This window comes from Xiphophorus maculatus, chromosome 5 (genome assembly GCF_002775205.1).
Source record: "Xiphophorus maculatus strain JP 163 A chromosome 5, X_maculatus-5.0-male, whole genome shotgun sequence".
NCBI lineage: Eukaryota > Metazoa > Chordata > Actinopteri > Cyprinodontiformes > Poeciliidae > Xiphophorus > Xiphophorus maculatus.
Window position 1 is genome coordinate 13,712,866 of NC_036447.1, and position 16,023 is coordinate 13,728,888.

General features: G+C 38.9%; 1 protein-coding gene across 2 annotated transcripts; it reads right to left on the minus strand.

Moving 5' to 3' along the window:
• Nucleotides 1-4,133: 4,133 nt before the first annotated feature.
• ankrd49 (ankyrin repeat domain 49) lies at nucleotides 4,134-15,400 on the minus strand. 2 transcript variants are annotated; one of them, XM_005807784.2, is made up of 3 exons: nucleotides 15,348-15,400; nucleotides 12,497-12,741; nucleotides 4,134-5,154 (listed from the first exon to the last, which is right to left on the minus strand). In XM_005807784.2, the coding sequence occupies exons 2-3, from the start codon at nucleotides 12,707-12,709 to the stop codon at nucleotides 4,669-4,671; spliced, it is 699 nt and encodes a 232-aa protein (XP_005807841.1). In that variant the 5' UTR covers nucleotides 12,710-12,741; nucleotides 15,348-15,400; the 3' UTR covers nucleotides 4,134-4,668. The 2 variants fall into 2 exon arrangements, with proteins under 2 accessions (XP_005807841.1, XP_023188881.1); XM_023333113.1 differs by lacking the exon at nucleotides 15,348-15,400 and adding an exon at nucleotides 14,495-15,341.
• Between the last annotated feature and the right edge of the window lie 623 nt (nucleotides 15,401-16,023).

Consider the following 16,023-nt stretch of genomic DNA (forward strand, 5'->3'; position numbering starts at 1 on the left):
AATGTATTTAAGATGAAATGTGTGTGATTTTCAAACAAGAACACACAGCCAAGAAAACCTTCGTTGGGTTTAGAAAAAGAAGAGTAAAACTTTAAGAAGTCAATTACTTGACTTGAAAACGATTTAAAATGGGAAGAACTGAATGCATAGACAGTACAACCAGAACAAGACTCATACATGGAAATAGATTTTCTTTTCTCAGCTTACTAAATATTTTAAATTGTGAGCTTGCCAGTCTGTTTAATCTTTTCCTGGTGCTGCAACAGTTCAATAACATACTCCTGCATTTCAGCTTTCATGCTACTACTGCCTTAAATTCAAACCCAAGTCACTTCTTCCTTTTGGGTCTGCTAAGGTTTGGTGACTGATGCTTTTTGTTCGCTCTTCCTCAGGTTTGATGACATAGTTTGACCTCTATAACCAAGAGTGACTTTGTTCCAGCTGGTCTGCCCTGAGTGTTGTCGAAGTGAAGTGTGCAGGATTCAAAGAACATTTATCGCTCTCAGTGGAGCAGACATGTTGTGCTCAACAGTCTCCTGAGTTGTTTTCTCCTGATGTCCGCCGGAGAAAACATAAAAGCCCTCCTCTGGGACGGTTACTTGATAGAACATTTCTTCCATATCTGCCATTATAATCTCTTCTTCCTGCCTGATCCCGGTAATAACACCAGGGAGGGCGCTGATTAAATTTAACCTTTGGGCAAACAGCTTGTTCGTTATGCTATTTGCACAACGAACAAGTGCAAATAGCACTTGTAGGAGTTAAGGACCACTCTGATTTGTTGTTTTTTTCTGGGGTGATGACAAATCTCTGTGTTAGAGGTATCAGTCTTTGCATCAGGACATTTTTTGCCGTTGCTAAGCGATATCACAGCATATCCTTTTCAAGTATAATTTCCATTAGGTGCTCTGCATTGAAATTTCCCAATTCTTTTGTGAAGCAGCATGGTGAGGCTCTAATGACCATCGTTTAGTGTACTGACGGTGCTACAATAGCAAGAAATTGAATACAATCCTGAGATATTTATATCTTTTCATTTTTCTCACAGTCAGACAAATGACTCTGGAGCTGCTGACTCCAGAGTCATTTCAAGAAATTCTCGTGCTTACAAAATCAAGATGTCCCCTAGAAACTTCACCTAAAATCAGCTCTCATCTGTTGCCTCGTGGCTTGCTGACACTTGAGTTGTTGTCACTGTTCTCCTCTAACAAAAACACCAATAAATCTAATTTCAGTCCCATTTGCAGTAGATTTCCATTAAAGTCACTGATCTTTAAGCTCCTTTCAAATCATTGAAGACATTCTTTCATCTGTAAAGTGTGAAAAGGCTCCTGATGATTGAGGCAAGTTCTTTACATCACCAGATGAGTGTCAGGAATTGAAGTTTATATTTGAGGCTGAAGTAGCAGAACAAAAGCTGCAGCTTAAGTACTAAATGGTCAATAAATAACACACTCTCATAACTCCTTTCCATCAGATTTATTCAGTAACCAGAGACGCATGAATGGATATAAATGCTGAAACTTTCTGCTGTTTACTCAAAGAATAATCTGTTGCAAATGATGCTGAAATGTTTGATTATTGTGATTAGTCTGCAGACAGTTTTCTTGACTTATTCAGAGCAGTTTCTGTGCTCAAAACGTGTGCTGATCTCCAGAAGGCAGGAAACGCCTACAAAATGATACGGTACTATATGATACCGTATCTGTAATCGTTACAAAATCTTTGGACGAGTTTGCAAAGTTTCAGTCGGAAGCTGCAGCAGCCATTACAGTCACCTCCAGTTATTGCAAAAGGTTTTGTTAGATAAAACAGATAACATGCTGGGTGTGTGAACAAAACAGGGCGTGATTTTTTAAGATGTTCTGCTCAAAAGCCTCTGTGAGGATGTCAGAGGAACCAATTAAAATCACAAAACATCCCACTAATAACATCCCTTGTTTAGTTTTGCATTTCAATTTTGTACATATGTTTCTTTGTTTGTATGTCTGTATGTTTCTTTGTATGTCTGTATGTTTCTTTGTATGCCTGTGTTCCTTGTTTTTCTCTCAGTCTCTTTGGTTGTTTTCTGCTAAAAACGTATCCAGTATGTAAGAGGATTGACATTTGTCATGGATATTGTTATGATGGCTCAGGAAACAAAATTGTCTCAAATTCTAAACACTAAAATTGTTACAACACTGATCTTGAGTTACCTTTCACATTTACTGTGAAATTAAGTTTATAAATGACTGCAAAGTAACAAAATGTCACCAGCTGCCTCACTGATTAAATGTTAAACCACTCGACTAGTTCCCCCCAAAGTAAATAATTAAATTCCTCATCATGTACACATTACAATCTGAAGTAAGTGTAGCATGAATTAGCAGGTGGGGTGGGGAAGGTTTTTGAAGTGACAAATCTGAGGCCTTCCTCTAGCTTAGATTCAATGTCGAAGTATTTTCATGTTTTTAACTGAATTGTTATTAAACCCGATTTTAACGTCATAGTTGTCATGGTAACCACAGAGTTTTTGTAAAAGTGCAGCAGACTGAGTGGAGCAGATGGTAGAGCAGATCACAAAGCGAAGCTGCAGAGAGCACAAGTGGCACGATGAAGATGAACAGTAAAGAGGGTTCGATAAAATTCAGTGAGAGTCGAAAGAAAGACTAGAAACAAAAGCTAAAAATGTTAAATTTTTTCGGGATAAATGGACTTTTTCTCTACGGATGGATTCTTGAAGCCTGAAGGGCATCAGAGAACAACCTCAGCAAGGCCCAAAGTCTCTGCTGTGGGAGGATTTATGTGTGTGTGAAAACATAAATCAGCAACAGAAATGTACTGAAAGTTTACATTTGTATGCCGCTAGTTTGAGAAAGAGAGACGCAGTCTGGCCTGCTTGTCCGATCAGTGCAGCCAGGTTTCATGTGTGTAAGGTGACCACAACCAGCTTTTCATCTCAGAAGCATTTAAGTTCAAAAAAGGAAAAAAAAAAAGCTGTAAAATGACACAAAGTAATCGATTTAAACAACTTGTAAACATAATTAATCAGTTGAGTAAATTATATCTGTAATCTAATCCAACTAACCTTAATTGTAGGAAATAACTGGTTGTCATGGTAACACCATGTATAACTAAATAAAAATTACATAAATAGGCAAAATAATCACCTGTAAGTAGAAACATTCTAAACACTTTTTTTTTTGCTGCAGCTTTGAAAACCAACAGAAGAATTTTAAACTCAATCCGATAAGAAAATGGCAGCCAATACCGCCATTGTACGTCACTCTCACTTCCAGCTTCCAGTTAAGAGTTTAGCTGCTGCATTTTGAATCAGAGATCATCTTTAGAGAAAGTATTGACAGTTCACTTGAGGTGCTGAATAAGAACTCGGAGCTCTGAATAAATATGCACTCAGCAGACCACTTGGTGTTTTACTGCACTCACAACTCAGCTTCACAATTGATCAGCAACAAATTAAAATAGAAATGACCTACAACTTGTAACTAAACTGGCTAATAATGCCAAAAAGCTAAACATTTGAAAAGAAAAAATAAATAAGTTGTATTGTGGCTAATTTGAACTTAAAGAGGGAAAATGTGTCTGTAGATTTCACAAAAGCAAAGATATATACTGCATTTGGCTTAGTTCTCAAATCTTAAGACAAATCACAAAATGAGTCCACACTGAGATGCAGGAATATCATGTTGCTTGGCAACCTTTCGGGGTGACAATGCCTCCATCCATCGTTTACACTCACTTGTCCATGCAGGTCTGTGGAGGAGCTGGTGGCTGTCTCCAGCTGTTATTGAGTAACACACCCTGGACAGGTCACCGGTCCACCACAGAGACACAGAGGACTAACAACCACACACACACACACACCTCAGAGTAATGTAGAGAGACTAATTAACATTCAAGTTTTTGGCTGTGGGAAGAAGCTGAAGCTCAAAGGTGGAAGATTGAAACCCAGGACTTTTTTTCTGCTGGGTACCAGAGCTACCATCCAACATGCAACCCAGTACCAATGGAGGAGGAAGAAGATGTTGAAAGTAAACGATTCACATTTCTCATAGGATGGTGTCTGTACTGCACAGTGATCTCTGTCTTACCCACAAATAAAAAAAATACAAAAAATGGAAAGAAATACAAGGTTCAATTTCAAGTCTTTATTTGTATCTTCATTTAACCATAATTAACCCATCATACAGCTGCAAGAAAGCAAGTAGTTCATTCACAGACTGACCCAACTTTAACTGAATCAGATATCTTTCAGTGCCTTACAAAAGGGTTCATGCCCTTTGGTCTTTTCACAGTTTGTATTCCAAACTAAACTTTTTCAGATTTTACTTGACACTAACAAAAGTAGTGCTTACTATAGATGGCAAAGGTACAGCTCTGCCGTGCTCTCCACCAACCGCTCTTTATAGAAAGAGTGGAAAAAGAAAACTCCATTGGTAAAAGAAAGAACAAAGAAGTCTAAAGTTTAGTCCTGTAGACATTCAGTAAAAGTGTTGAAAATTTGGCAAAATTTCACTTTTGTGCCGCATGAAGAGTATCAGCTGAGGCAGAAAACACTGAACCTCAACCCTAAACATACCATTCCCAGGTAACGCATCATGCTGCGGAGATTCTTTATCTCAAAGAAACATAAAAGCTAGTTAGAGTAATCCATAAAAACAAGTCAGATTAAGATGCTGTAACAGACGGGACCGCGTTAACGCAGTCCTCTACCATCTCAAACAAAAAGTAATACGGGCCGCTACGTCGGGCTACGTCGCCGGCCGTTTCCCCGCTGCTGCTGCGGAGCGCCGGTTTGAGATTCCTTTTGGAGAGGAGGAACTCTAAAATGTGTGCCGTGTTCGGTTTGGAGGAGTTGGAGTGGGAGGCGGCCAGGTGCAGCGGTGTGAGGCCACCGTTGGTCTGGGCGTTAAGCTGGGCGCCGTGTTGCAGGAGACAACTTGCCACGGCGACGTGGCTCCATCGGCAGGCACTGTGCAGGGGCGTCCAGCCGTCGACCGTACGGTGATTTACCACGGAGCCGGCAGCCAGAAGAGTCTTCACGACTTCAATATGGCCGCTGTACGCCGCACGGTGCAGCGGGGTGTAGCCGTCCTCGTCGCAGCAGTGCACCAGCAGAGGATCAGCAGCTAACAAACGGAGGACGGTGGTGAGCTGGAGACAATGCAGGACAGAGAAAGATCTTTATAAGGGCTGCGACAAAACGATTTTAACAATATTCTGATGATTAATGGGAAAACCATTAATTGTCACAGCCTGTCGATTTTTTCATTTAGAGACACATTAAAAGATAGATTACATTTTTAAAATACAGAAACATGTTATTGCCTAAAATGCAAAACCACAGTATTCCTTTTGGTGAAGCATCTTTAGCTAAATAACTTACAGCTCTGGAAAAAAAAAAAAAAAAAAAGATTTTATTCTATGAACTACTGACAACATGTCTCTGAAATTATGAGCAAAAATTTGGTATTTATTTGCAGAAAATAAGAAATGGTCAAAATCACAAAAAAGATGCAGTGCTTTCAGACCTCAAATAACACAAAGAAAACAAGTTCATATTCATTTAGAAACAATACTAATGTTTTACCATCAGGTTTTCAATAGGGTTCAGTGCAGAGGTCGCTTCCTTTTTTCCCCAGAGCTGTACCTCTACCGTCAAAATGTGAGTAGATCCGTGCCTTCTGCAGGACTTAACATCAAAGGGCTAATCTGATGACTATTCAAATAAGCAAAAGATGCTTAATTGACCTTTTTTTTTTTTTACAGAATTTGAATCAGGTGAAGCTAAAGCTGTGTGACTCAAGTTTTGAGTAGAACAAATTCATACACAGGTTTTTGAGAGTCAGCATACTCGAGTGATTACTAAATTAATTGATTTTTTTCAATAACTGATTCATCATGATGAATCTGATTAAACATTATGAGACTTCTTTTTACTTTCTTTTTTTTTTCTCCTGTCACAGTCCAAAGCATGACCATTAAGGTAATTGGTCTCTAAGGTTCGGCATGAGTGTGTGTGAGTTGTGTTTCTGTGTGCCTCTGATGGACAGGTGACCTGTCCGGGGTGTATCCTGCTTGTTACCCAACGACAGCTGGAGATGGGTAACAGCCCCCCCCACCGCAACGCTCAATACACAAGCGAGTATAGATGATGGACGGAAGAATGAAAGTCTTATTCAATAACATTCATATCAAAAAAACTCTCCATTGCTGTAGTGAATAAAACCTTCAAATCTTTAAGTGATAATGAACTCATTAATTTAATTATAGTGGATCAAATAAAGTCACTTTTCCCTTTAAGAAGCCTAGTGGCTTCTTCTGGATTGAACCTGAGGGATTCAGGCAGGAGGAGAACTCCGTCACCAAGGCTGCAGCCGTAACATCCAACTAATGACCCTCCACCACAGGCAGTAAACCATGCTGCTGCTGCATCACTTCACAGCAACCATCCACACTCAAAGAGAAGTGTTTCAATGTTGCAAGTAAGATCCTTTTCATCTCCATTAATTGAAAAAAAATGCCATGCAGTTCAGAATTCCCTGAAAACATGAATACCATCTACAAACAGAGTAAATTCACTCTACTTATTTTTGACCTTATGTAATTAAAAATTCTCTTCTTGAAAATTGCTCGCGGTGTGAGTCATCAGCCAAGCTTACCCAAATAACAGGCTTTGAAAAGAGTAAGTCTTTGTGTTCTGATGGCAAGTTGGACTCTATTAGCATATTTTTCCCTTTCAATATATGATGAAAAAGGAATAATACATAAATATCCTTGGAGGAATAACAGGAGATGGAGCTTTTTTCAAGGAATGTGACATAAAGAGAATAAAATCTGTCAATTTCGGCTGGGTCAAAACACAATAAATAAATAAAACATTCATCTTCTTAGAGAAAGCCACAGTGCGACCAGGCTGGAATAGCAAAACCATGGGGCGTGCCGTGGTGGCGTAGGGGTTAGCGTGACCCACATTTGGAGGCCTCAAGTCCTCGACGCGGCTGTCGTGGGTTCGACTCCCGGACCCGGCAACGTTTACCGCATGTCTTTCTCCTTCCCCCTTTCCACCTACCATTTTATTTTCACTGTCATGTTTTTATAGGAAACAAAGTGATGACGAAGAGAGAGCCCAGAACTTTGTTAAAAGACTCCGACCTGTTTAGAAGAGAACGCCTTCCTGTGAACAAAACGATGCAATTTTTGTCGCGTGACTACGTCAATGAGACCCGATTTTGACATTTTGGACAAAGAATCGGAAAGCCTTAAGGCTGTGAGAGAAAGCAACACTTCATGTGTTACAGAATAATTGTTGTGTCTGTCATGAAATGTGCCGGATATTTGCAGCATATTGGAAAATTGCCATCTGCAGAAATGCCCCTGGTCAAAAACAACCAATCGGAGCCAGGAGGGAAGCCTTAGTGTTGTCAATCAAGCTTGCGTACGCGCCGCTAAATGTGCTAATGGTAAAGAAACAACTTATTGTTCCAGGAAAACAGCTTATTCATCGTGCTAACTAGCCTGAGCATTCATGGCAGGCTCTGTTGTGGTGATCCAGCTATAGTGTAGGAGAGTGGAAGGGGGACAAGTGATGTGAGCAGCACGTACATGAGGTGATTGACAGCACTAAGCTTCCTCCTGGCTCTGATTGGTTGTTTGACTGAACAATGCCTTTGTGCATGTCAGCAGGTTCGTAGGAAAACAGCAGAAAAACTAAATTTGTACACAGATTACCCGTCTCGTATTATATTGTCATAACATGGTGGCAGTTTTAACGAATATCAAAAAACTTATTTTTTTAAATAAAAGTTACATATTGCAGCTTTATTGCACATGTAAACGCTGGGTTAGACTAACCACTCTTCCAATAGCAGCAAAACATGCGATATTTTACACACTATAATAAACTTTGACAGAGAATCCCAGTAGAAATCATTATAGATTAATGTTTGCTCAGTTAAAATGGGGTTTAGGGTTGAAGGTCTTTCCGCCTTCTCTGCCTTGTTAAAAATTGCTAACAAATATCAAACTGTGTTGCAAGCATTTTTGTTCTAGTAACACAGTGTGATAGAATCTGTAATAGCTTTCCATCTAGACACCACTGGATACTAAGCCTCTACTGTACCAAGTCACAGTGTGGAAAAAAAATAGTCAAAGCACAGACCAACATAATTATATTGCAGAGCAGACTGTCCACTACTCACACAAAAAGAGAGATTCCGCTAACAAAACTGACCCGAAAGAAAATGGGTCATTCATATTAATACATGGCCATTTTTAAATATTCAAGGATAATAATTACTGTCCTAATCCATGCACTGTGGCCACCAAGAGCTGTGCTCAGCAGAAATAGTTACATAACAGTTAAATTACGCTTAATGTGCTTTGAAGACACAAGGTACAGACCCATTTTTAGTGGGCTGGACAGGTCATTGTGTGCATTTATCAAGTCAAATTTTCTGCATAGCATATTTCAAAGTGCTTTTCATCATAACACATCAGTCATCAATTGTAAAACAACCAATAAATATTACATTATCAATCCATATTACATTACATTTCTTTTAATTAGGTACAATCTTCCGCTGATCAATGGCTCAATTTCATAATTATTTTTGCTTAAAATACAATTTATGGAAAGCCAATGACAGACTTAATTCGATGGTAATGATCTGATAATAAACACCGTGTGATAGCAAAACAAAGTATGTATGCCACTTTAAACCCATTGCTTTCCACTATTACTATTATTATTACTATGATCATGAAAAAAAATTGTCAAAATGTGCAACACTCCAAGGGGGGAAATGTGGATCAAAGTTTACAAACTCTGAACATCACATCAAATTTTACAGGATGAAGGTTTAACTTAGAAAACTGAAAAAAATTTTCCTTATTAAACAACATTTCTCTGCCTACATTCATCAGGCAGAACTTAATATTATCAAGATAAAAAGACAGGATTTAAATTAATAACCATGACTAGGCCATTACTGTTTATTGCGATAAACAATAAATCAATTAATCGCATGATAAATTAAAACTATCAACCTTATTTTAATTTATCGGCTTTATCGTTTCTTCTGCCTTTTTCTCTTTCTGTTGATGACACTGAATGAAAAAAGGCTCAACTCCGGTGCTCTCCACTGATCCTCCCTTCCTCATTTCCTTAGTGTAAAGCCCAGCGCACACTACACGATCTCAGAGCTGTCGGCCCATTTTCAAAACCTGACAGACCACACATTAGCCGACAGAAATCCTAGGTATAACGGTTCGATGGGGTTCGTTCCTGCCGTGTGGTGTCCAACGAATTATTGCATCAGGTAGTCGGATGTGCCCATCTTCTCTATTTAAATCTAATTATTACTATAGGGCAACATAGTATACAGACTTCATAATCTGCAGTCTTTTGACTGAATGCAGTATTTATTTCCACTTTGGCTTTATGTTGTTTGGTTTTTTTTTCCAGTACATGTTTTGTTAATGGAGACTGAGAATCCATTTTATTTTTGGTTGTTTTGTTTATCAGTTCCAGTGTTAAGTGTTCTTTTGAAAATAAAGTGCATCTATCTAAAGCAAGACATTACATACATTATTACATCATTTCCATTAAATCAGTGTAAAAAGGTCTTCAAACAATATTACCGTTTATCGCAATGATTTTTGAGACAATTAATCGCTCAGCAAAATTTGTTATCGTGACAGGCCAAACCATTACTTCCCTCTTCTTATTTTTTTGTAGCGGTGAATCGGCATTCACCGCTAAAATGCCTTGAATGCATTGTAGCGTTCACAATACACAATTTGGCACCGTCAGTCCAACTTGTGCAATTTGTGAATCTTAAGTCTGTGCACGTCCCGGAGACTGACTCTGCATGGCTGTGATTACTGTCTCAACTGGATGTAGTGCAGAATCTTTTCCATTTTTTTTTTGTTACAGTTTTCAGCACCTCCAAACAGAGTGGTTAGACTGATGGAAGACTAGAAAGTCCCATAAAAATATCTGCCTTGTGACAGTCGCTGTACTTGTCTGATTACTCTAAAAGCAGGAAGGAAAGGAGGAAAGGAGGAACGAGTTGTTCGTGATGAAGAAGCAGGGAAAAGAGAAGCGCTCTGAATGCCGCTATTAAAGAGAGCAAGAGAGAGAGAGCCGAGGAAAACAGAAAATTGTTCGTCTCACCACGATGATACCACTGAGAAAATTGCAGCAGCATTTAAACTGTATGAAATGTTAAAGCCAATGTAGCAGCAAGACTAAATCAGATGCATCTCAGCACTTTGATGGATTTAGAGATGAAGCTGAAAATTTGGTCAAATCTGGTTTTTAAAAGCCACATTTTGTTTTTATTTTTTTCCCTTGAGTGAGATAGTTACTTTACCTCAAAATGTGATACCTTCTGTCAAAGAAAAGCTTTTAGAACAATTTTCAGATCGCAAGTTTCTAGAACGAACGGATTTCTAGGGTTTGGCAATGACTGAAGTAAAGTGAAGGCTTGCGTCATCTCAAAAAGTTGTTTGAATCTTAACAAGTCCCTTTTTCACGGTGTAGACAAAATGAAACTGACCAAAATATCTGTACAAACAGATGGTTGCAAAAAAGAACCAGAGTGAAAGCATGAGAGCTGAATTATCAGTCAGTCTGAAGGGGGAGACCTTCTACGATATTTAGTTTAGATTTTTGGGACGAGGAAGAGGGAGTCACCGTTTCCGCCTTTCCTGCAGGTGGCGGTTAGACCGCCATTCCAGTACAAATCCTCTGCTACTTTCCCTTCCTTCAATAAGAAGCAGCAATTTTGCCCTTTTTCCCCATCTCCACTTTGTTTTCCTTCATTAAACAATGTCACCATGGGAACCTCTAAGACTTTTTGTAAATCAGAGATTAAATTTAAATAGTTTACATCTTGTTAAAATTATTTTATTACATCATGATACAACTGGTCCTAATTAGGGAGCATGAGGGTGCACATGCAAAACATTTTAACAGTTTTGTTTTAAAGAAAGATAGCAGTAATCACTAATTAACTTAAAATGTACAAAATATTCAACAAAATTAAATATCAAACGGATAAAGCAGCAAGCTTAGAGAACTGCATTCTATGTTTTTTTTGCAAATAATATTTCGGCAGATTTAAAAGTTTGAGTGAAACTTGTTTGCGGGTGCATTAGATAACAGTTTTCTCGGTAAAACAAATTGAGGGTATTTTTCTCACATATTTCAGTCACCAAATTGATTTTCAAACTCGAGCTGCAGACTTGAGGAAAACATCTCATTACAGAAAACTCACTAACTGACAACAGTTTGCTCAAAAGAAAAGCAGCAACAACTTGAACAAACTAAAGAAGTTTCCCAGAAACAACCTCGGAGGAACAAATGATCATTCTCACTTCGTCTCCGTGCCGCATTCATCTGACCTCTCTGCCGTCTCTCTGAATTAACTTCCTCACCTCGTTTTATGTGTCCGAATCTAGGAAGATGGCAATGAGTTTATAAAAGCACATAACTGCAGGCTGAGCCACCTTAACACACCAAGTTTCATATTTTTTAAATAAAGTCCCAAGAGTTCGCTAAATACTCAAACACCCTGAAGATATTTTTTTTGTTGAAACCACAATCTGTATTTTATCAGATTGTGTGCTATCAGATAATGTGCTAAACTAAATAACAAGTGTACAGAAATATTTTACAACCAGAGAGCCTGAATAATTAGATAATATTTGATCCAGTCCAAGCAGTTCTTTCCTATATGGTCCAGTCCTGTGAGGCATAGTCAGACCTTTCTACTCAAACACATCTAAAAATCAAATGCAACTCATTGCTCTCAGAGGTCGGCTGATAATTTAATACAGCTGTTTTTGAAGGTTAAATGAGTAAGGTCATGAAGAGCAAGGACCACAACAGGTAAGTCAAGAAGAATCTTCTGGAGCAATCTAAAGCAGGATCTGGTTAGAGAACAACAATATCTCGAGCTTTAAGCATCAAACAGAGCTCTGTTCAATCTCACATCAGAATATGGAAGAGCATTCCCATTTGTTCTTCCATTTTGGAAAAAAAACATCTCAGTCTTTAGATGTGTGAAGATGGTAGCAACACTCTCCAGAAAACCTTCAGCTGAAGTAGGCAAAAAATATTTGGAAAAATAATTAAGTATTATGTGTTTTCCTTTCTGGCTGGTTTATGACAGAAAATACCAAATAAAACATATTTGGTGGAAATTAATGGGGGGATATGCATGTGTGGGTATTTATTATTTTGCCTCAACACAGACTGTGGAGTGTCCTTTTTTTTTTCACCATTCTTTTTTTTTTATATATATATAAAATAAACAGAGAAGCCTGTTAAGAGTCATCCACAGAGCTGTTCAGGAGAGTTCATGATGATGTGGATAACAAGACCAGAAATGCAACACTATACAAACAAAAATAATGACCTGCATGGACTGACCTTAAAGCAATTATTTCAAGCCCTTGTCAAGTGTAACCCTTGCTTGATGGCACTTACACGGTTATTCTCTGCTGCCCAGAGAACGAGCTCCTTTGGGTTTTCTTTGAGTGCGTCCTCCTTTTCCTGATACCACTCCTCGCTGTGCGTCTCCTCGTCCACCTCTTCCTCTTCGTCCTTGCTCGCGGTCCAGGAACTCGTGGGCCCTCTGGGGATCAGGTGTCCGTGGGTGTCGAGCAGCTCAAGCTGGTTGAAATCTTCTGGAAACTCCATTCCACACCGAGTTTGTTAAAGAGCCTGAGACGCTAAAAGACATGAAGTCAGAATGACTTGAGTAACTGAAGGAAAATCTTGAGTCAAACCGCTGTGCAAATATTACATAAACAGTCGTACATGATGATAATATTTAGGCCTGTCGCGATAAACGATAAATCGATTAATCGTACGATAAATTAAAACTATCGACGTCATTTCAATTATCGGCACTATCGTCTCTTCCGCCCTTTTTCTCTTTCTGTTGATGACACCGAATGAAAAAAGGCTCAACTCCGGTGCTCTCCACTGACCCTCCCTTCCTCATTTACTTAGTGTAAAGTCCAGCACAGAGCTGTCGGCCCATTTTCAAAACCTGACAGACCACAAATTAGCCGACAGAAATCCTAGGTATAACTGTTCGATCGGGTTCGTTCCTGCCGTGTGGTGTCCAACAATGGGCACAAAATAATGGCTACAAGTCCAGTGAACTAATTTAAAAACCAGGCATTAATCAATGCTTTACTACAATCTACCTGCAGTGCATGTGGCTAGTGTCAGCGTAAACTCCTGACTGAATGAAAATCATTATAACCTATTTACGTCACGTTAACGAAGAACAGCTGAAAAGTTACCGGGTTTATCAACTGCGGTAGCAATTTCGCTCCAACTCCTCCCTTTGTCATTTCTATATTCTTTGCATGTTGAATAAACATTAATGTTGTTTCCACATATCATCTCCAATGTTCGCTGGACTTCGGGTTGCGCGTGTCAGCTGTTTGGGATTCCCGAAGTAATTTCCCCTCAGAAAACACGGAGGAGAATCCGCGCTTTCTGATTGGCTCCCTGTCACATTCAACAGGCTGCGTTAAAGATCCCAGTCGGGGAAAAACCCTGATTTAGATCGGAGCGGCAACGAGGATCTACCGTAACACACCACACAATCTTAGAAAGACCAACGTTTTAAGATTGTTGTATGGGGAAAAATAGGAGCAAAAAATCATGTAGTGTGAATTATTGCATCAGGTAGTCGATGTGCCCATCTTCTCTATTTAAATCGAATTATTACTGAAGGGCAACATAGTATACAGACGTCATAATCTGCACTCTTTTGATTGAATGCAGTATTTATTTACACTTTGGCTTTATGTTGTTTAGTTTTTATCAAGTACATTTTTTGTTAATGGAGACTGAGAATCCATTTTGTTTTTGGTTATTTTGTTTATCAGTTCCAGTGTTTAGTGTTCTTTTGAAAATAAAGTGTATCTATCTTTGGCAGGAAATCACATGCATTATTACGTCATTTCCATTAAATCAGTGTAAAAAGGTCTTCAGACAATATTATCGTTTATCGCAATAGTTTTTTGAGACAATTAATCGCTCAGCAAAATTTGCTATCGTGACAGGCCTAATAATATTGCATAAAATACTGAACTAATGATAAATCTTCCTCTGCCAAGAAAAAAAGTCAGTCTGTCTGAAACTTTACTGTCCAGGAAGGAGATGTGTTCTGTGTCGTAGAGAGGAGTGTTTTGGTTAAAGATGTATTTATCAAACCCAGAACAAAAGACCTTGCTGCCTGAAGCTTTAGAGAAAGTCATAATCCACAGTGAAACAACTCCTGTAGCAGTGAAGGGAGGAAAGTCAAACAGAGGAGAAGAAGCCATTCTCCAAAAGCAATAAAAAGTAAAGTTAAGTCTATGGACCCTTTATTTTCCATTTTAGCGTATTTCTTTAAAATGAATATTGAAACAGTGTGAAGCCTCGAGTCTAACTCGTCTAAGCAAGCATACACAACTTTAATACCTTTTAAGGACCTGATTACTCAGTATCTGCCACAGACCGGCGACCTGTCCAGGGTGAACACCGCCTCTCGACCCCGGTAGGGACAAGGGTGTTAGAAAATGACTCAGTATGTCCTGGAATTTAAAGGCAACACATTATTTACGTATTTTTGTTCCCAGAACCGTGTATAATAGCATACGGTTGCTGCATTATCAACTGTGTTGCTTTTTTAAAGTTTTAGAGTTTAAAGATTAATATGTGATCGTTCTGGTTTGTAAATTTGTCAAACCTCTATGGTCAAAAAGTGCATTAAGTGGAGGCAACAGTATGCCTGTCACAATAAGCAATAAATCAATTAATCGCATGGCGAATTAAAATGAGCTCCATGGTTTCCAGCAGAACAGGGAATCGTTAAAAAGCATTTTGAGAAATGCTGCAAACACCCAGTACGACAGAGATAGTTAGCACTTTATTTTTTTACAAAAGTGGCACTTTTGCAGGTTTCCCTTTCTAAGCTCAATGATTGCGTGTGTTTTTTTGTGTGTGTTGTTTTTTTTTTAACAGTTTTGATTACAGAGACTCGTGCGTTATAATTCATATCAGAAATGACTTCAAGTCTCTCTTACGATCAATAGAAACACTGTAAAGTGCAAGGAAACAACAACAAACGCGCTCTGCCCTGCTGAAATAAAAGCTGGTTAGGCTAACATTAGCCGCAGTTCATACTCGTTGTGGAGTAAAACAAGCTGAAAAAAACTCCAAGCAAAAACATTATCGCTTCATTTAACAGATTTCATTACCGCTAAGCTAAACAACGTAACTAAGACCAGAGTCTTCTGCCACGGACACAAAATAGCAACTGTTTCAAACTTGCCTTGATGCTTAATTTCGCCTACAACATCTCACAATTTTAAAGACACAGAAAATTAAAACAGTCTTCTACCCTGAAAAGGCACATGGGATGTGTAGTTCCTTGAAAGCATCACGAATGGAGCGTTTGGGTAGAAGAACAGCATTACCCATAACCCTCCACTGCTTGCCTACTTCTTCGCTGATTTAATTTCGGGTAGTTCAGTTCAGATGCATCTTGCGTCGCCTTCTGGCCCTTATTGGTGCGGTCTCAGTGGGAAATGTCCCAGAAAACACGGTGTTAGAATAAAAGCTCTCAGTAAAAACGGATTTAGACGAAAAGATCTCAGAAATAAAAGCGTCAGAAAAAACGACCTCATACAAAATGGTCTAAAAACTCTCAGAAAAAAACGGCCTCGGTCTGACATCTGGCTTTGTTCTAACGTGTGAGGATGTTGTCCTGAAAAAATCTGAGGATGTCCTAAAATGTGTAATGACAGAACTTTTCTTGTCTGACAGTTTCTTCTGTGGTTTGGTCTCCTAAAAGAAACAAACAAACAACCCCCCCGCCTCCCCCCCTGCCCCCCCCAAAAAACCAAACAAACAACAAAAACAAACAAAAACGATACACCATTCAGTACATGAGCATGAACTAGTTTCCCTACAAGAGGACCTTTTTTTCATAGTTTAAAATTATAAAC